The 20,610-nt window shown below is 44.4% G+C and overlaps 1 protein-coding gene across 19 annotated transcripts in view; it reads left to right on the forward strand.

Moving 5' to 3' along the window:
* LOC135388830 (gonadotropin-releasing hormone II receptor-like) overlaps window positions 1–20,610 on the forward strand; it is a 774,956-nt gene that overhangs the window by 452,886 nt on the left and 301,460 nt on the right. For 6 of the 19 annotated variants that reach the window (XR_010421519.1, XR_010421518.1, XR_010421520.1 and 3 more), the window contains exons 4-6: window positions 186–238; window positions 8,759–8,945; window positions 11,080–11,233. The exons of 7 other annotated variants lie outside the window; for them this stretch is intronic. Coding sequence is in view for 2 of the 12 variants with exons in the window: in XM_064618660.1 (XP_064474730.1) it covers window positions 589–4,083 (3,495 nt within the window). In the remaining 10 variants the exon portion in view is untranslated. Of the gene's footprint in view, window positions 1–185; window positions 4,142–8,758; window positions 8,946–11,079; window positions 11,234–20,610 lie in introns of those variants that run through there. 6 more of the 19 variants (XR_010421517.1, XM_064618663.1, XM_064618661.1 and 3 more) reach the window with 3 other exon arrangements.

Genomic DNA, 20,610 nt, shown 5'->3' on the forward strand with positions numbered 1-20,610 from the left:
TCGACTGCAGAGTTGACGATGTAAAAAAAAAGAAGACTCCTCAAGGTTGCCATGCTGGCAACTTCTTATATAAGAACTGTCTGACGCTCAGCTCCTTCACTCTCGAACCTCCTTCTGAGGAGGTATGGTGTTCAGAATGATGAAATATTTTGCAGTGTTCTAACATGTGCTCCTTTTGTTTTCAGTCGGTCCAACGTGTCCGAAGGATCATCGTCGTCATCATTGCATCAGTGTACAAGTAAGCATCATGTCTTCGTCGATCTTGCATAAACTTGACAAGTTAAAGAAATGTGGAGAGTTTCAAAAAATGGCGACAATTCCTAAAAACATCAAGTATGATGTGGTTGATGTTAACAAAATTGAAACGAGGTATGGCGAGGCGGTCTACGTAGAAATTATGAAGGATCACGAGCACGTAAAGGTGTTCCTTCCAGCTCGGTTTCATAAACTAAGCACTCAAGACATCGAAGACATGAGGAACACGAGCGGGCTCTGGATGGAGAAGAAAGAGCGAGTTGGAAAAGAGGGGAAACGTCTTCTTTCGCCAGACATCGTGTTCGGTCAATCCGAGTAAAAAAATAAAAAGAAATGGTGACATGCCACCTTTGTCCTCCGGCCGATCGGCAGCACTACACAACAGCGCTGGGACTTCAAGTTCATCTGGCTAACGTTCATAACCTTGCAACACCCTGTATCCCATTTTGTGAGACACTCTGTACGCTCCGCAACTATACCAACCGCTATGAGCTTCATCTACATGACAGAGACGACGACGGGCAGGATGTCAGCACATTCTTTCATGAAAACGGACGCTACCTTGCCGGTGTACTTCGACATTTCGGATTTCCGTTACGCTTTTATGTTTTGCTGAAGGCGGAACTCGGTCGACATACGCCTGAGGATGAGATCATATTTGTCACTCAATTTATTCCTTCGAGTGTGCATACGCTGTGGTCGGAACGAGACGTAGAACGTGCTGTCATTGAAGTAGGCACTGAAGTCACCAACAATTTAGAAAAGCTTGAAATGCAAGGGTCGGGATTTTTCTTATTTCGAATTCACGCCTGCATTCTTCATGTCGGTCGTCTCGCACCACAGCTCATTGGTTGTACCGACTTTGAATTGCCAAACGAATTGAAAAAAAAGTGTCGGTGTCTTCTGAATGTCGACCTTCACGAGGATAGTGAACAGAACATGTGTTTCGCATTTTGCGTACTTGCCGGTCTACATCCTGCAAAGGGTTCTTACAGACGCAGAGCTTCATCCTACAGGTCATACCTGTCTCAATATGTATTTCCAGAGACGTTTCCTGTAGTGTTCCCGAAAGATGTAGAAATGTTTGAGAAGCAGAACGATGTGAGCATTAACGTGTACGGTTATGACAAAGATGAAAAATATGTTTACCCGATTAAGGTTGTTGACGACCAGTGCAAGAAGCATGTCGACCTACTGCTGATTGACTTCCATTTTGTACTCATTACTAATTTCAATGCTTTGTTCACACCACCTGGTTATTTTCACTGCAAACGGTGTACGATGGGTTTCACCACCCCGGGTGTACTCGCCGATCATCTACTAATGTGTAAACAACAAAAAGTGTCCAAGACTATTTTTCCAAAGAAGGGTGAGACACTGTCGTTTGCCGGAGAGCATTTGATGTCGGAAGTTCCCTTCTACTGTGTATACGACTTTGAGAGTGTACTATCACCGTGTTCGGGAGGCGGGAATGTCTACGAGGAACACATCCCTTCATCCTTCTGTCTCCTCGTCATACGCTCGTGCGATTCGTATGTCTTGAAGAAACATATTTACCGTGGTGCAGACTGCGTTTCCGTTTTCATGGAACTATTGCGTAATTTGCATGATGAGCTGTATGCGATGTTGCACGAGACTGTGCCCTTGCAAATGACCCCAGGAGACGAACTCGAACATTCTGAAGCCACTCACTGTAACATCTGTAAAGAACCATTCACTAAGAAGCAGAAAGTGCGAGACCATGATCACGTAAGTGGAGAATTTCGCCAATCATTGTGTCAGGGATGTAATCTGAAACTGCGGATACCACGGAAAGTGCCCATCATTGCACATAATGCCAATTATGACCTCGGATTCATAGTAGCTCATCTGCACCTGCTTCGGAAGACAGACATCAGAGTGATAGCCTCCAGTTGTCAAAAGTTTAAGGCTATAGACATTGGTGTGTTCCGCTTCATAGACTCGTTAAGCTTCCTCAATGCTAGTCTCGACACACTGACGAAAAATCTATGTGACAAAGGTGAATCTAACTTCAGGTGTCTGCGTCAGTTTTTCGCAGAGGAGGACTACTTCAGGTTGGTTGTACGTAAAGGGGTTTTCTGTTATAACTACGTTACCTCTTTTGAACGTTACGACGAGCCCTGTTTGCCATCACGTGACCAGTTCTTTAACCAACTGAACGGATCAGAAGTGAACGAGGAAGATTACCGCCATGCGCAAAATGTGTTTGAAAAATTTCAACTGAAGAGCCTGGGCGAGTACTCGGATTTGTACCTTCTGACGGACGCATTGCTTCTGGCAGACGTGTTTCAAAACTTCCGAATATGGGCGTTGGAGACGCACAAAATTGAACCACTTCATTTCGTGTCACTCCCGGGACTAAGCATGTCTTGCGCACTAAAAATGAGCCGGATTAATCTGGATTTAATCCACGATCCCGATGCCTATCTGTTAATTGAACGGGGCCTGCGTGGTGGTATGACCCAGTGTTCAACGCGAATGGCCACTGCAAATGTCCCAGGGACAGATCAGTACGATCCCGAAAAACCAAAGACCATAATTCATTACATGGACATAAATGGACTCTATGGCACAGTGATGCGTGAACCACTCCCATTCGGAGACTTTGAATGGCTGTCACCCGAAGAGGTTGCAGGTTTAGATGTAACCCTTGTTGCAGATTATGCAGACGTTGGTTATTTTTTAGAGGTAGACCTGGCCTACGTACAAGAGCTCCACGAACGACATAAAGATTTACCGCTCGCGCCCGAAAAAATGAGCGTCCCGTATGAGTTGCTTTCGGATTATCAGAAAGACCTGATGAAAAAATTTAACCTCCCACAGCATGATATAGAACCGAAATTACTCCTTACACTGCTTGACAAGAAGAAGTATTTTCTTCATTATCGCAGTCTAAAGTTGTACCTACAGTTGGGTCTTCGGCTCGAGAAAATTCACCGGGTGCTCAGGTTCAAACAAAAACCATTCCTGCGATCCTATGTTGACTTCCATCATGAACTACGCAAGCAGGCAACCAATACCTTCGAACGTAACCTGTACAAGAGTTTAATTAACTCCGTATATGGGAAAACATGTATGAATGTACGAAAGTTCGTCGACTGTCGCTTAGCAACTTCCGAGGAGCAAGTGTTGAGATTCTTGCGTAAACCGAACCTCAAACAATTCAGGGCTCTAAGCTCTAACGTAGTCTTGTTTCAGTTCGCTCAATCGATAGTCCGTATGCGACAGCCTCTGTACCTGGGGTTCACTATTCTCGAGCTGTCTAAAGTCATGATGTATGACTTTTATTATAACAACTTGCTTCGGGTAGCCCCGGACACAAGGCTCTTGTATATGGACACAGATTCTTATATCGTGATGCTGAGCGATGAGAAGGCCATTGCGGAGCTCGCCGATACCCACCTTGATACATCTGGTCATTCTTGTGATGACTCGATGTATTCTACGAAAAACAAGATGGTGCTAGGAAAATTTAAGAACGAAATGCCCCACGACCACATCCTAGGGTTCTGTTGCCTGAAACCAAAGCTCTATGCACTAGACCTCCATAGTAAAAGACGATACAATCGTGCTAAGGGGGTGAAACAATGTGAAGCCCAGAAGTTGCATTATTCAATGTACATAGACTCTCTTAAGCTTGGTGAAGTGTACAAAGTTTGTCAGAACCTCATTGTGCGCAAGGAAAATATAAATAAAAGTGTATGTGTTACGAAAGTAGCTTTAAATCCCCTAGACACAAAGCGTTTCATTTGTGAGGATGGTATCCACACGTTACCCTTTGGGTACGCATCCAATGGAAAGATGTAGACAGTTTTTATGCATATGTTGCCCTACCTGGCTGTTGTTGTTGTAATGCTGTTTTATATATATATATATATATAAGATTGTGCCTGTAACGACATGGAAATAAATACAGTTTTATTGTGTCAAAGTACACTGCAACATGACATGTTGTCTGTCTTTCTTGGGAATTGCTTCCGTACAAGGACGGGTACCAGCTTGTCGTTCAGTGTGAAGTTCGTTGACGAAAATCTCTGAGTGCACTCTCGGAGCGAGAATCCACAAGCGAGCATGCTGCCTACATACAGGCAGTAGAGGCCACATGTAGCTGATCCATAGCCCTGAAGTCTTTTCTTGTTATAGTAAAATGACCTGGTAGGATGAATGAATTGGTAGAATTCTTTGTAGACGGGCTGAATGCCGTAACTATCAAAATACGTAACCACATTGTCACCGGAAACATAAGTCATGGTCCAGTGTTCACCGTTACTGCTCCTTGGAGCTGTGTTAATCACATAAATCCCGGGTATGGCTTCCTGTCTTGCGATTTCATTGCATGCAAAGGTTCCCCGAAACAGTTCTCTGGTGCAGTAGTGTCTACTGAATGCTGCATAGAACTGCCACTCCTCCATGTTTATTTTTCAGACAAATTTCACTCGTCTGTCTTTGTTGATTTCTAGCACACGTGGTGTTTCGGATACAAACAACACCGTAACTGCTTCTGTTAGATTGGCAGCAAACGTTAGGGTCAGACGAACGTTGGCTTGAACAACAGGACAAAGAGCATTCACTTCTGCATCTGGAGTCAGATGGTAATAAAGCATAAATGTCTCTTTTGCATACGCAGCTGGAGCTATTGGTATATCCTTGCGTTTTAGTTTGTGAAGCAGGTGTATATAGGCTTTGGAATAGATGTCTCGTTGGAAGTCGAACTCATCCGTGTACTGTTGTCCACCAACGTCCAGTAGTGCTCGTTTTAGTTTGAAGTTCTCAAGCTTGAATGGGTTTCGTGGTCTGCTACCTTGGTAGGCATCGCTCCTGACCATCAATACTGTTAACTTGGAGGGAACTCGCTCGCTGTACAAGTCGTCAAATATCACCTGAGATTGGTTAGGGGCGATGGTTCTGTACTTAATTTCCAGTCCTCGGAGAAGGTATACTGCAGGTGTTGTTTGAAGTCTTCGTTCTATACCAACAAGTATACTCGGCGATAACTGAACACGTCGGAGATAGAGCACGATACGTGAAAATTCCACAGTGTGCTTTTCTGTTGCACCATCAGCTTGCAAGAGACGAAAATCATCCGACGCTTGACGTAGCACAACTCGAATATCGGTTCCGTTAAGAATGAGCTTCTGTTGTTGACATATGTCGCTGAAGATTGGGCTGTACATGTCACACAGTGCCGATCCTTTGGTTCGCTTGTAACGAGCGAAAACTCCTTTTGAATCAGATGTGGGAGCATATACCTCACTCGTGCCTAAAGGGTCTGGCTCGTATAACATTGCTGAAAGGGTGTGTGTCTGAGTTACATTGTTGGCATTCGTAATGATGTCCAAGTAGGAACGGTAGCCATAATGTTCGAAACTCGAAACCAAGGTTGAATTCAGGTAGATATGTACGTGTTGAAACAATGATGAACCAAACGCTTGGACAGGTATGACTGCATCAGGTGTTGTTGAAGTGCTTGTTGTAGTTACCGCTGGATCTCCATTCTTTCGAATGATCTTGCACTGAATATGCAAAAAGCTGGATTGAAGATCAAAGAAGCCCCCACCGAGTCCCGGAACATTGTACTCGATCACTCCGCTTGATGTCGGAGCAGATACTGGGAAAAACTCGACGTATTCAGACTTCTCCAAAGCAAAATTTGTAGGTGGAAGAGAGAAGAGTTCCAGCTGGTTTGTAGTACACAGACAAGAATCTTTATGCACTACTGCAATAGACATTTTTTTTTTCTGTCAAGTAAAGAAGTCAGATTTCCTCCGCTTCTCCGCAGGTCGAGCTTTTTTAATGGCCTTGCGTTTTCTTCCTTTCCCTGTGAGTCTCTGAAGTAACTCGTCACGAGTTTTATGCACTGTGCGGTCTACTCCTTTCTTGACGGCTTCTCGAAATGATGCTCCTTGCTGGACTTCCTCGGCTATATGTCTTCCAGTATCAAGGAGCTTTCTTCCAACGTATGGCGCTACCTTCTTGGTCAGTATGGGCAAGAAACCCCTCAATACGTCACCAAATATGCCTCCTCCAATCTGATAAAGCTCGGGAGCAGTATAGTGTGGTAGATGCTCTCGCTTTCCTGCACCAAAATGTGCTATGCAACATGGTGGGTTTGTTATATACATTTACGTAGGTGGATCGTCAACCCGACACGACCAGAGCCAGAAATGAATGGAATGAAATCACCTATCTCGTTTGCCAACTCGATTTGAATGGTTGTCAATTCCTTCGCAGATACATATTTATAGTACAGGTTTGTGAATAAATAAGACATCACATCATTCCTACCCTGGACTCTGAATGGTATCGATCGAAGAAGTGGTGCTGTCACGTCACCCACAAATTCGTTCTCGATGACATCGCAGTATATGAAAATATAGTTTTGAGCAGGGAATAGACAAACGTCTCGTTCGGCGACTGCATAACTTGAGAAAGTTGTCCTCTTTCCGAAGCCCAACATCAAAGCCAAATAAGGATGAAAGGTCACATAGCCATCGTTCATGCGTTCCAGGTGACAAATTCCGTTGTATGGGTTACATACGAGGAGACGAGCATCTTGCGACAAATGAAGTTTTGTTCGATAGGCATGGTTAATGGAATTAACGAGGTCCTTCCCCGATTCGTAGTAGCCTTCTGGAACTTCATACTTTACTGTTCGTGAACGATAGGTAACTATGTTAATCGTTTCTTCCGTATCCACCTGGTATTTGAGTAGCTTCACGGGTGACCCTCTGTCCAACTCTCCACAGCCGATTATCTTTTCAGCCATGCCAAGCTTAGCGGCAAGAGTTGCGCTAATTTCCAAACCATAGTTCAGAGGAAGTTGTATCTCATAATGACCGCTACCACGTATAATTCTTGTCTTATGCTGCAAATGTTTTGCTAAAAATTGTCTCAAAGACAAGAGAATGTTTTCATTAGCGTTGAACTTGACCTTTTCTGTTGCTTCAATCGTAGAACCAAGGAATGTCGTTTCCGATATACTATTGACTGTGTCAGTTACATTTTTAATCGCAAAAGGGATGTTGATTTCTGTTAAAGCGGCCTCCCACCTACCCTCCAACGTCTGTGGATGGGCTAGCTTTACTCGGAACTTGCTCATTGTGTTGTCGGGAAACACATCCAAAGATGCATTTGAGAGCAGGTTCACATAAAACTGGTCAACCATGTTTTTTTTCTCTTTTTCTGATGAAATTTCTACGCGTACGCTTAATTTATATCGCCAGAAAATGCGTTGACGTTGTCACAGCGAAACTAGCGTGCTGCGGTTTGAAACCGAAATTACAGTCGGTCAATAGCTTGAAACCAGAGGGCATCTGGCAACACGTAGGAATTCGAAACTGAAACCAGAACTACACGTGGAGCAACCAAGCTTGGCGTCCATTCATTTAAAACCGAAACCGAAACTACAGACGGCCAAAGCTTGAAAACTAGAGGGCGCTTGGTGGGAACCGAAACTACCTGGCGCTCTGACGCGGGAACCAAACTAGGTGACGGACTGACGTCAACCCGATCGGAAAAATACTATTAAATGTCATCAGATGTTATTGCCTGTTATTAAATGTCATTTGTGTGTTATTACATGTCATTTGCGTGTTATTACATGTCATTGTGCGTTATTACATGTCATTGCGTGTTATTAAATGTCATTAAACGTGCATCCAGGTGCCCATCAAACACTATCGACACGTGAGTTCCCATTGTTTACCCGAGTTAACCGTTACCTTATCCTGGCGGCGCATGTTATTGAAACCTGGGAACCCATTGTTCACACTATCGATACATGATTTCCATTGTTTTCTGATATATCTTATCGTGCGTGTGCGTGTCGCATGTAACCTGAGCGGCCCATTGTTACCAAATGCAATATCTATCACTACTAACCGGTATAATATATTATTTTATTCTTACAGAATGATTTTGTTACTGTTCGTCTGTTACTTACGCTTTTATATAACCAGAAGTAATCGTAAACAACCACTGATGTGCATTTTATGTATTTTCATACGGCATTGAAACGCGCGCTTTTTTTCCCCTGCATCTTTTGACAGAGATGAGGTCTCTGCCCGCAACTGGTATACGGGAGCCGTTCCGGGAAATCGAGAGTAAAATTAGGATAGATATCAAACGCTTACTGCTGCTGGCTCCGTCTGCCGAGACCATAGATGGACGAGTGATAATTACCGCGTTTTTACACGTCCCTGATCTAACAAAAAAAAAAAAAAAATCGAGTAGCTGTGCAACCTTTGGTATTCGCAGCTGAAATACAGCAGCAGCTTTGTCGCTACGCATTATGGGCAGCCTTTAATACGATTACTTCTCTGTGTTTGAGAGTTCTTGGCATACAATTTAGAAATTATCTCTTACAAATGCGTTGCAACTCGAACCCTGTTCGGATGTTTAGGAATTATCTTACATTGCTTATATTCCATACTATATTGCTTCTCCACAATACTCTGATAGCTTTATCGACCTTGGCTTCCAGAATAGGTGACTGGAACGGTATCTTGGTACCAAAGGTATAGGATGGTACCTAAGGTACCCTAGGGTCCCGTGGGTACCACGGGGAGGCATCCCATGTCATCATCACTTCTCCATTTATTGTTGTTGTTATACAGCCAGGAGCGTAACACCGTGTTCCACTGAACATGGTCACGTCAGCGCTCACACTGGTAAGTGTAGGTTGGCGTATTTACCGAGGTCTTTTCACTTAGTATATTGCGGTGCGAGCGCGAAACAGACAACCTCGGAGACAATCACCTGCGCTGCGCTCCCATTCGTGTGCCCGTCTTACGTCATTCTGGCTTAGCTGCAGAGGGAGTGCCAATCTTTAAAAACTCGTTTATTGAATAAGTAAGCTGTTTCCGGAAGAGAAACTTTGCCAAGTAGACTGTGAAACCATGCCGAACATACGACCTACTAGATTATAACGACCATGTCATACCCCTTCCCAGTGCCGCATTTGGAAGATAGCGGTGGCGCTACTCATCGGCCCGGTTATTGCTTCCTCAATTTCTGCTATGCTTTGTACTTCTGCTTACCTTAATATTTTTGTACAAGCGGTGCATGTCCCACAGGAGATTTGAAATTTCTAAAGTTGATCATCATCATCATTCTATGGGTTTTCATAAGAGCTGTTGCTGTCGTCTGCTACAGTAGTCGTACGTCTGCTTCTGCGCGTTCAAAATTCAAATCTCCGTTGTCCAATCATGATGCAGATCTCGCGGGCCGATGAGTAGCTCCTCTAGCGGATCCTGCGGACGGGCTCCTCATAGGGGTTGCCGATTATGACATGGTGGTTATAATCAAGTAGGTCATGGCCGCACATTACCGTATCCGTCTCATACAAACCTTTCCTGTTGCGATAGTCCCTTCAAGCTCGAGTACCTTACGCATAAGAAAAAGCATGCGAGCATTAGGAGAACGAGCCCCCGAATGACACGGAAGTCTTACGACCTGCCTCACAAAAACAGCAAGCACGCACTACAATATCCCAAACCGCCTGCTCATTTACATACATAAGACGACACCTTATTTCTGCTGTCGTCCCACTTTTTTCAGCACTTCCAGCAATGCGTGTGCAAATTGGTACTCAGCACTTTACCATCGCTATGTTTGGTATTTGCAGTACGAGCGGAATTTCGTCAGCCACAGCTAGACGTCGCTCTAATTACCTTGAGAGGGTATTTTGGATCGGAGCTTTGACGCAAACGTAATGCCGTGGAATGCGTTGTCTTCAAAAGACTTGCGAGAATTTAATTCTCGCGCATCTTACATGCGCTTAAGTACAGGGTTTGCAGCTAAGAAGTAATTAGGTTCTCGTGGGCTTTGTTAGTGGGCTTTATTTCCGCCGTTCCGTACTGTTATTTAGGAGCATTGATAGGAGCGCTTCTGTTTTGATTACCTTTACGCGTTACCTTTTAGTATGTGTACGGCATGTACAGTATCGCCTCTGGCGATGAACCTCCCCACTCTCCTTCTGAAAATAAAGTTGTTGTTCGTTTTAGTATGTGTTTAGCAACAGCCAATCGGTACATATTGTTGCAGTGGCACTGCACCAATATTGCCACGCAATATTGATGTTGTGGTGCTTATGACTGCCTTCGTTATGCTGCAACAATGTTGTGGACACAACATTGCAAAAATGAGACATTGCAATGCTGATGTGACATTGCTAATGACCAGTTATTCTACATTGTAGCAACGTTACAAAAGCAACACTGGAGGAACACTGCAGTGTCGTCTTGGTGATACATGTGCTATGTAGCACAGTATGCTTACATTGAAACGGGATACATTCGAATTCGAATTCGGATTTGAACCCATGTTACCTCCTAGTCTTGGCGCGGAAGGCGCTCATTCTAACCACTATGCCACGCGAGGGCTCAAGTAGCACTCACGCTACGGAAGAACGCCATATCGAGGGTCCATGCACGCATTCGCATGTGCGTAAGAATGGATTGTAATTAATTTCAAGTTCTGGGGTTAGGTTAATTTTCTTTGAGCGTATGTTGTCCTCGTCTCGATCCTCTCGTCCATAGTCGTGTCCCATCATGCGTCCGCAGTGTCGTCCCAGAGTATAATGTCTCTCACAGTGTGCATTAATTCTGCCCACAATGGTCACACTAACATTCTCAGACATCTTATATTTCCTTTTTTTCTTCGGCATATTGCCTGCATACACTTTTTTTTTAATATTTAGTTTTCAGTTCCCACTGAAGGTCTATTGTTGCCCTAGCATTGCTATACGATTTTGCTTCAATAGCATTGCATCAGCACACTAACTGTGATGTTCCTTCACCGCAGCACGTGAAACATTGCCTCAGCAACAGAATCGTAATGTTTCTAACATTAAACATCTAGACGCTGCACCAACATCGAAATAGAAGCATTGCGGTAACACTCCATTTGTTCATGTAACGTTGGAGCAACATTTGAACACATCGTCAAAAACAAACTGGTAAGTGATGGGAATTGATGATCCTACAGCTGGCTAACCTTTTCAGTGACTTCCTTCTTTCATCATAAACTGGTAAATGAACATCACGGGAATTTCCGAGATTTTCATGCCATTGTTTATTGGAGGGAATGACAGATAGAACAAGATGGTGCAACCATTGTGTTACTGAAACACTGAAGTGCCTCGGCAATGTTACTTGCAAAAAGTGCAACATTGCTGCAGTGTTTCAGATGCTGCCTAGAGGTAGCGTCTCTATTGCATAGAATATTTATTTCACTTGCCTACGAAATGTTCACAATATGACAAAACCTGACCGAAGACGAACCACATCCATGGGCCCGTGACAGCCTCCGACACCGCTGAAAAATCTGACTTCTGTGCCACACGGCCGCCGTCCTTTAGAAACAGCAAACGATGTCATTTAACTTCTCCAGTCCCAGTATACAAGAAATATGAGGTACGTACTATAAGTGCATTAACTTGTAGCTACCTAACTAAGAGAATTAGACTATGTATAGATCAGGCCCGTTAGCCGTACATATCCGTTGTTAAGAGCAACACGGCGGCAGGACCACTGTCGCAATAACACCCCACAAAAAAAAGTCTGTTCTAAGTAGTCTATACCAGTAGAGTCACCATGGAGAGCCTTTAGGATGCATCAGGCGGTTCCACCTATTCTGGGTTTCGGCTGTGCTGCGAAATTTCCAAAGTGTAAAAGCTGTCATTACCATAATTAGCTGCTCGAACCTTGTCCTCATCTGTTGCATCGGCCTCTATTACACATCGTAACTGCGACGTTTCCTCATTGTGTCACGTGTAACGTTGCTCTCGCAACACAATCACAATGTTAGCTCCACGCATCCTTTGAAATACAGCAGACACATTGATACAATGATAGTACTGCAACATTAACGTTAGGTTGTTGATGCAGTGTTTTGTGAGCAATGCTACTGCAGTATTGCATTTAAAATTACTTGCGAAATACCACATCAGCAATGTAGCTGCGACATTTCGTCAGTGTAGTCGCAACATTGCTTCGGCAACGCAATCACACTGTTAGCTCTAGGCATCTTCTGAAATACAGCAAAAACATTGAAATATAAGATATTGCACCAACGTTGAATTTATGTTACTGATTTACAGTTTTGGAAAAAATGCAATTGCAACATAGCATTGACATTGCTTGCAAAACATTGCATCGACAATGTGAACGCCTACATTACCTCAGTGTAACATATTCAACATCGCTTAGTAACATCATCGAAATGGCAGGTTTACGCAATCTTTGAAACATAGCGTGAACATCGAAACAAATATATTGCTACAACGATGAATGTGGGCATGAAACATCGCTGCAATACTTCAACTTTCCGGTAACACTGATGCAACACATTTGCGACATCTTGGGCTGTATGGGCAGGTTGTATAGCGTTGAGTCTTTGTCTTGTATCTTGTTGCATTTCGCAAGATTCTCTTGACGTTCAGTGCCCTGCTCATTATAGAGTTTCGCCATACAAATGAATGAGTAACAGTGTGACGGTCCGAGTTTCTTGACAAAATCGGTTTCACAGACTTTTTCCAATTATCTAGCACCAAAGGGACAGCGCGCCCTGTTACTTCCAAACGGTTGCGAGAGCTCGTGTTCCCCCACAGTTGAAAACCATAAAACTTTAGTTGGCATGTGCGCAGTGTCTCTCCGTGGGAGGGGTGACATCTGCTCCCCCTTGGACAGTGTTGTTTTCCCCTAGAGGCGGCTTTGTGTAGAGGGCAGCATAACTGTATGTTAACGGAAGCAGTGGCAATTACAGCGTTCTTCGAATGCAGTCTCGGACGCACATGTGTTTTTGGTTTGGCGTACGTGACTGACCCGGGCTGTGTCATGGCGCGGGAAGGTTATATAAACCATGGGTGACTTCGAGAGAGGGAGAGAGTGGGACAGTCGCCGAAACAGACAACCGTAGTTTTACGTGGAGGTTCCGAACCAGCGAAGAGTCGTCGAGATGTGATCCAGAGCGGGAGCCCGGACGGATGCCCGGAGGGAGATGGACGACGGCGGCGCCTTGATGCCTGGAACCCACCTTCGACCTGAGGGTTCGTCCCCGAAGTCTCCTTCCACCAGCGCTGACGTCCGGGCAACCGAAGTTACGAACAAGAGGCCCAGCTGGCGGTGACTGACCGGAAAGAGGTGCACCCGACGACGATGTGGCGAGCGAAGAGACGGATCGACGAGGGCGGTAGCCGAGCTCCTGGGACCGAGCCTCCAAGTGGGACGGTAGGCCTGCCGCCAAGTCGCCGTCTTCGCTATTGTTTGACCCGGCCGTGGACCAAGAATGGAGACCAGGGCGGATGAAGATCGACGGAAGCAGCAACCGAAAGCCACAGCATGGAAAGCCGGCCGCGTAGGTCACTGCTGAAGTCATCTTCCGAGCTCGTCTGCCACGCCATCGTCCATGGCCTGGTGAAGATGTGGTGTCGTCGGGATGCGCAAAGTCAGGGTCAGTCACTTTTGCCGCCTTGTTGTGTCTCCTACGTTTGCACACGATTCACGTGTTCATTAACCGCGCGTTTTGTATAACTGTTCTTTTAAAGTATACCATGTTCGCTTGATATCATGTGTGTTGTTGCTGCGATTTGTATTATCCATCATACGAACTGAATAATGGCGTAGTGCTTAGTTTTATTCATTAAATCATGTCTTCTTGTTGACGAGGTGTGTGGTTGTTATTCCTTCTCGCCTCTGCGGGTGCCCATGCGTTGAGTGTATCCCCCTTTCTTCGGTAATTTTGTGCTCCGTCCCTTCTTACGGCTACGGCGCGCGAGGGACGTCACAACAGGATCCTTAGGAACATGAGACAGGCTTAGCCATGCAGAACAACAGTTTGTACTCGTTATTATACTGAAAAACAACAAGAAGCGCGAAAGAGTAACACTGAGTACGAGAAATATATATATATAAAAAGAAGGTCCTGCCTTTCATGAGGAAGAAGAATGAATTGCCGAAACGTAGTTACATGGTGGTGATGGTAATGTGATACCGGTACCGGTTACCGGCATTTCTTACTTATTTTATTATAACAAACACTGCATGCCCCACACTCTTAAAAATCAACTTCACCGCATAACACGCTCCTAGCCAACCACCATTTGGAATTATATCGTTATCTGCCCGGATTTGTTGAAAACGGGAGTGTACGGCTTTTTGTGACACTTACGCTGTTCATAATTGCGACAAAAAGGGCATACGCCTCCCGTTTTAAACAAATCAGGGCTGATAGCGATTTCATTCCAAATGATGGTTGGCTAGGAGCGTGCTATGAGGTGAAGTTCATTTCCAAGGATGCAGGGACCTTTCGCAGAAGTTGCGCTAAGGGTTACAGCAGTTACAGTTACAAATACCACAAAATAATACAACTACGTTGTTGCGCACACATAGGGCGAAGGATGGCATACATGGCGCGAAATTATATGCAAGAAACCCACAGAATGTAAGTCGAATTCCACAAAATTGCACCCACTCTACCCCTTTCTTGTTTCCTGTTTTTGGTTGTTTGTTTGTTTGTTCTTCTATTTTTCGTAGCTAACCTTTTAATTTCTTTCTTCTTTTCACCCACAAACGCGTTTTGGAGTAGCCTGTTCTGACTGAGTCGGGACTAACCTCTCCATATTTTTCTTTCTTTTACAATCCAATCCAATCCACAAAATTGTTAGAGAAAGCAATTCACGTGGGAACCCACGGATATGCAGGAAATGCATGGCATCTCGTGCCATGGAAGCGAATGCCTCCTTCCACTTTTCATTCTATGTTTCAGTTTCGTTTTATTCCAAGATAAATAAGTATATAGTATACCGAAACTGCGCTGCCATGGTGCACCGTGAACCCTATACGTCGTTTCTGTCAAAACACATCGAAAATAGCAGCCACATGGATTCATTCCCGACGTAGAAATGGAAGGGAATCCCTCTCCCTATCAGAGACCGGCTTTTCGCTCTCTCTGTTCTCTTTCTGTTGTCCTTTTCTGTTCTCAGCCTTGTCCCTGGACGGCATCACACACACACATACAAAAAAAAGATGAAAGAAATAAATAAAAGAAGAAGAAGAAGCAGGAAACATTAAAAAATGAAAACGGGAAGTTGAGAAACCTATATTTCACGCCAAAGTAAACAGTCTTTCTTCGGCTCGCGTTTTCCTCTCATGTGTATTTACAATGTCGTCTTTCCTATATAGCTCCACTCCATTTAAACACACTTCATAAAAGTGTTTGACGATGGTGCTTTATTTCCCCTTTTGAAATTCTTCTGAAGGTTTACAGGTTTTCTGCGCATCTGTCGCCTTAGCGTGTACGTACAAGATTGCTATTTTAAGCGTCCGTGTCACCAGCGACGCAAATAGGCGGTGCAGTATTGACCCTCGAACACTTGAAGACGAGAACTTGAATGACACAAGCTCGAAAGCAAATAGCGACGAATGATGCTCCCAGAAGCTGTTTTTCCAGTTTGATATGCCATCCAGAAACGGGCATGTAGTGTTTTGAAAAGAAATCTAAAGCTCCAACACCAGATAACGTGTAACGTTTTTTTTTTCTCTCTCTCTCTCTCTCATTGGATTTTGTCATTGCATTCTCAATTTATTTTTCATTTCGTTTTCTCAGTTTTTTTTTTTCAATTCTATACACGAACGTGTATATAACCGTAATATTACATTCATAGGCATTGCGCATGCGCGGAATGCAAAGAGTTATTTCTACACGCGTAACCACCCATGGAAAGGGCAAAGGGCGATCCGTCCACGTCGATGGCTGGTCCCAGTGTTGTGAAACAATAATATTTGCATGGAGCTCACAAAGCGTGCACTAACTGAGCACGGAACTTGAACTGGTTAAAATATTTACCAAGCTTTCCACGATATGGGACCACCACTAGCGTTCGCAGTAAGCGGGATATTCGTTATCTGAAAATTATAATAAACTGCGACGGCATCGCACAGTGAGGAAGCGGGTGTACACTATAGACCTGTCTGCGATATTTTATGTCAATTTATTTTTTTGCGCATTCATGAATCGCATTAAATCTGTGCGCAGGATGCGTTGTGCTTTGAAGTACGAATACTCGCATTCGACATTGGTCGGGAGTCGGTTCTCTTCCGCCGACATTATCTATCCTCCGACAATCCGTCTGCGAAAGTGTGCGAAGGAGCAGAAGAGTTATGACGTCGGGTAGCTGTTCTATTCAAAACTTCCTTCGAGACTTGGTACTGTGGCAATTCAATTCTCTGACGACAGATTCAGTTGAAAACGGAAATCCATTGTTATCCTTCGTTTTCTTAGTCGTTAAGACTGCGCTTTCAAAGGGAACAGGACGATGTCTTTCTCTAATGTTTCCGACAGACCCACGTTTCGAAGCCACTACTCGAAATAGTGCGCATATTTATTTATTTTTCTTTGTTTATTATACTATCTCAAGTATCTCATAGTAGCGTTTCACCTGTGCGTGTCTGCTTGAGTTTGTCGTTTCACTGGGGGGGGGGGGGGGGGGGGCATTTATTGGCAGAGAGAAAAAAAAAGGGGAAAGGTCAGCTATGCAGCACGCCGGCTTGCTATTCCCTAAACAAAAAAAAAGAAGAAAAAGGAGAAAATATAAAGAAAAAGAAATAACAAAAAGACAAATAAATGAATAAACAAATAAAAACAAGAAAAAAATGAAAAAGACACTCGGCTCACAGGGAGCCCAGGAGGCACGGGGTTCATGCAGATGCACACGCACAAGTATGCGCTCGTAATCGTGTGTATTGGATTTGTATTACACAAAGATATTCATGTGCGTGTATGTTCAACTATGTAAACAGTGTGTTTCCAGGTACTGCAGTGCCTAGCATGCATGCAATGGTCGCCTATTTTGTGCTACATTGATGCATATGGAACCTGAAAAAAGAGAGTTTGGAAAGTTTTTTTCCCTTTTTTTTGTATGTGGAGGAGAATTTATATTAGGAGTAGCAGAAAACGTGGGGAGATCAGTTCCATTTCTGGTCTTTTTTCCTTACAAACACTATTGTTATTATTATTATTATTATTTATTATTATTTATTATTATTCTTGAAAACAAACAAACACGGAGTTTGAATGTCATATCAAGATTTCGTATCGGGATTATAGTGAAAATGAGGGGGAACCGGAATGGAACGACAACGAACGGCAACTAATAGTATCGATATAGCTCGGATAAAATGTATTGTACCCAATCATGCACCCTTTGTTGCTTCTTTCAACTGTAAAATACGAATATGAAGCGCGTGTGATATACCAATAGAGCCTTGATGAGTAACAAAATTAAACAGTGATGTGATGTATCCATAAATAGTATTATGACTCCGCAAGCCTAAGTGTTATAACTTGTTCATGTTGATTGTGTAAAAAAAAAGAAAGAATTATAGGGAGAGATTGAATTCGTCATGCGACAAATTCGGCTACTCCCATAAATAGAACACCCCCACCCCCCCACCCCCCAAAAAAATAATAAGAAAGAAACGCCGGTCATCGGATTATCGCCGGATATCGGTCAAAGGCCAAATCATCAGTTAACGTAGCGCAGAATGAATTACACGGTCCTAATAGACTGACTCCAACTCACTGCTCTGAATAAATGTCACAAGCGCTGACAAGGCAGCACCCCTTTTGTCAAGTGGTCAGGGACCCAGCACTTTCACGAGGTCAAAGTTGGTACGTTACATGGTTACATGGTAACCCTTTGAGATGTGTATCTAAAACAGTGCACGAGAATGTGCTCAGTGTCCTCCACGATTGCACAGTTCGCTGAATCAGCTTTCCCAATTTTATTGAGGAATTGGTGCCCGTATGGCACGTTCAGACGGAACCCGTGCAAGAACGTTTGGATAGACCGAGGTAACGTGGACGGAGCTCTAAATTTCAGTTCCGTGTCTACTAGATGGAGCAACGAGGAGTTCTCGTCGCCTTGTATAGCCATTGCTGTTTAGTCATAGTCTGTGTAAGAGACCTCAAAATGCCTTGCATATCTGCTTTGGCGTACTGCAATAGATGTTTTGATGATGAGAGATGCGCTAGGTCCGCTACTTCATCAACCGCTTCATTCCCCCATACGCCTTCGTGTCCAGGAATCAGTTGAAGTATGATGTCATGGCCAGCATCCCTGGATTGCATGTACACAGTCAGAATGTCGCGGACTGCAGGTACCATATACCCATTACGGAGGAATGATATTATGGTTTGTAGCCTAGCCTTTAAATCACTGTATATAACCCATTGCGCTGCAGAGGGGTATGCAACCACATATTCAAGAGCGAGTATTATGGCGACTAGTTCTGCCGTTGTTGAGGATGCTCTGTGAGATAGCCGTGTCTTCCCATCCCTGTTTTCTTCAGTGACAACATGGTCAAAGCCAGACGCAGACCTGTCGTCGATCCATCGGTGAATAAATAGCTCTCCTACTGTGGTTATTTTCCATCATGGATAGACAGTACCGTCTCGGCGCAGCAGATGGCAGAGCTGACCTTCGGTGCACACTGGGCACAGACTACACATATTTTGGGTGCCATAAATGTCCAGAAGCATAATGATGGAGATGGATGATCGACCCATCATTCCAGAAGGAATGATGGGTCGATTGCGAAGGAATTGCTTTTGGTAAAGCTCTATGATGTGGAGTAATCGCGATGAGGACACGAGTGTTTCAAGGCATAACGTTGCGTGCTAGTGGGTGTCTATGATGCCCCGTGCAGAGATGGATGTGTCGCACTGTTTCTTGCGCTCGCAAAGTGTCTATGGGAAGTTCTCTGGACTCTGCAGTAACTAGTTCATTGGGGGTGGTACGATGTACATCTAGGCATACTTTGAGGCTTTTGGCTCAGATGAGTCGCATATCCCATGCAAGACGGGTAGATAATAGGCCAGCATCTGCCGCATCAGTAAACTACGTATGGAGAGTATGGACCTAGTCGATAATCCCCAGCGGGTGCCCGTCATACGACGTACAATGTTGACTCGTGCGTCTGCTTTGCTTGTTATAACTTGTGTTTAAGATCAGCTGTGAATCGCACTAGCTTCCGCATACCCAAAACCTTTATCCCGGTCGGCCATCGGCATAATATTTTCCCTCGTATGAAATATCGATCAACTTGTCGGGTGAGATCGATGAGCCATTGTGCTCATACACTGAGCTGTGCAGTATGTATTAGGCTTCGGGTTTTCTTCAAGAGCACATATATAGTTTATGGGCCAGGCGCTGTACCTTTCGTGTACGGCTCGTAAAGTCGGAGGCAATGCAAAAGCGGCACGGTTGATTCTAAGAAAGCCCAAAGTTGTTCTGAAGGTCAAGTTCAAGCTGGTCATAAACCAGGAAACGTTCTTCATATCTCGAAGTGTCCCGACAGGAAAATGAAATATCGATTTCACTGATGCAGCGGCTACAGTTGGCCAATACGGCAGGACTGCGTTTTCTGTCCATGTTCTTGGTCTTGTGGCTGGGTACAACAACCGTTGCGCGTAGTGTTATACGGAAGGCTGTCTTGTCTGAGAGGCACGTAAACAGGACAACAAGAAAGGAAGACACCGGGCGTGAGAAACACGATTGAGTGCCTGTTAACAACTGCAACGTAGTATATCGTATATTATCGCATCGTATCATATATCGCATCGCATCGCATCGCATCGTATGGTATCGTATCACATTCTGCTCAATGAGCGGAAGTCATCCCCATATTATCGTCATCATGTATCTCTCTCTCTCTCTCTCGTATATTTGGAAGTGCCCATTACTTCGACCTACTGATGAGTGCAACAGAAAATAAGACGTGAATGGGGCAAGCACATTTACTATTGAGGGACCGTGCTATAACTGAACTAAGAAGGTACACAAGCATAGAAAACGTGTCGGAAAGAGGAAACGGGAGAGGAATTAGGGAAAGTGTGCCACGTGCAGAAAGGCTGGCTCTGTGGGAAGCAGCGAAAACGAGGAATGGCTGATGCATTTCTCATGGGATGCGGCGATGTGGTAAGACCTTCTATGAACTCTCTTCCGTCCCTTTGTTCAGAGGATGGCCGATGTTTTAGCCTTATGTATGAGGGCGTTGCAGCCGCATAAGTCGACATGCCACCCTAAGTGGACTTCATCGCTGCCGCTGAGCGACCGCGAATGCTCCCTGAGGCGATCGTTAATGCAGCGACCTGTCTGAGCGATTTACATCGACAAGCAAGAAATCTGAATTTCGTACAGAACATGCGCCTGGCATGTGCTGAATCGGGGATGGTGGTGTTCACGCTCGACTTAATGTTCTTTACTCTCTCAACGCTGCGAAAAATATCAAGGATTCGTGCATGCCCCGCATCCTCTTTTATGCGGTGCAACAT

Source organism: Ornithodoros turicata, chromosome 3 (genome assembly GCF_037126465.1).
Source record: "Ornithodoros turicata isolate Travis chromosome 3, ASM3712646v1, whole genome shotgun sequence".
In the NCBI taxonomy this organism is placed as follows: Eukaryota; Metazoa; Arthropoda; class Arachnida; order Ixodida; family Argasidae; genus Ornithodoros; species Ornithodoros turicata.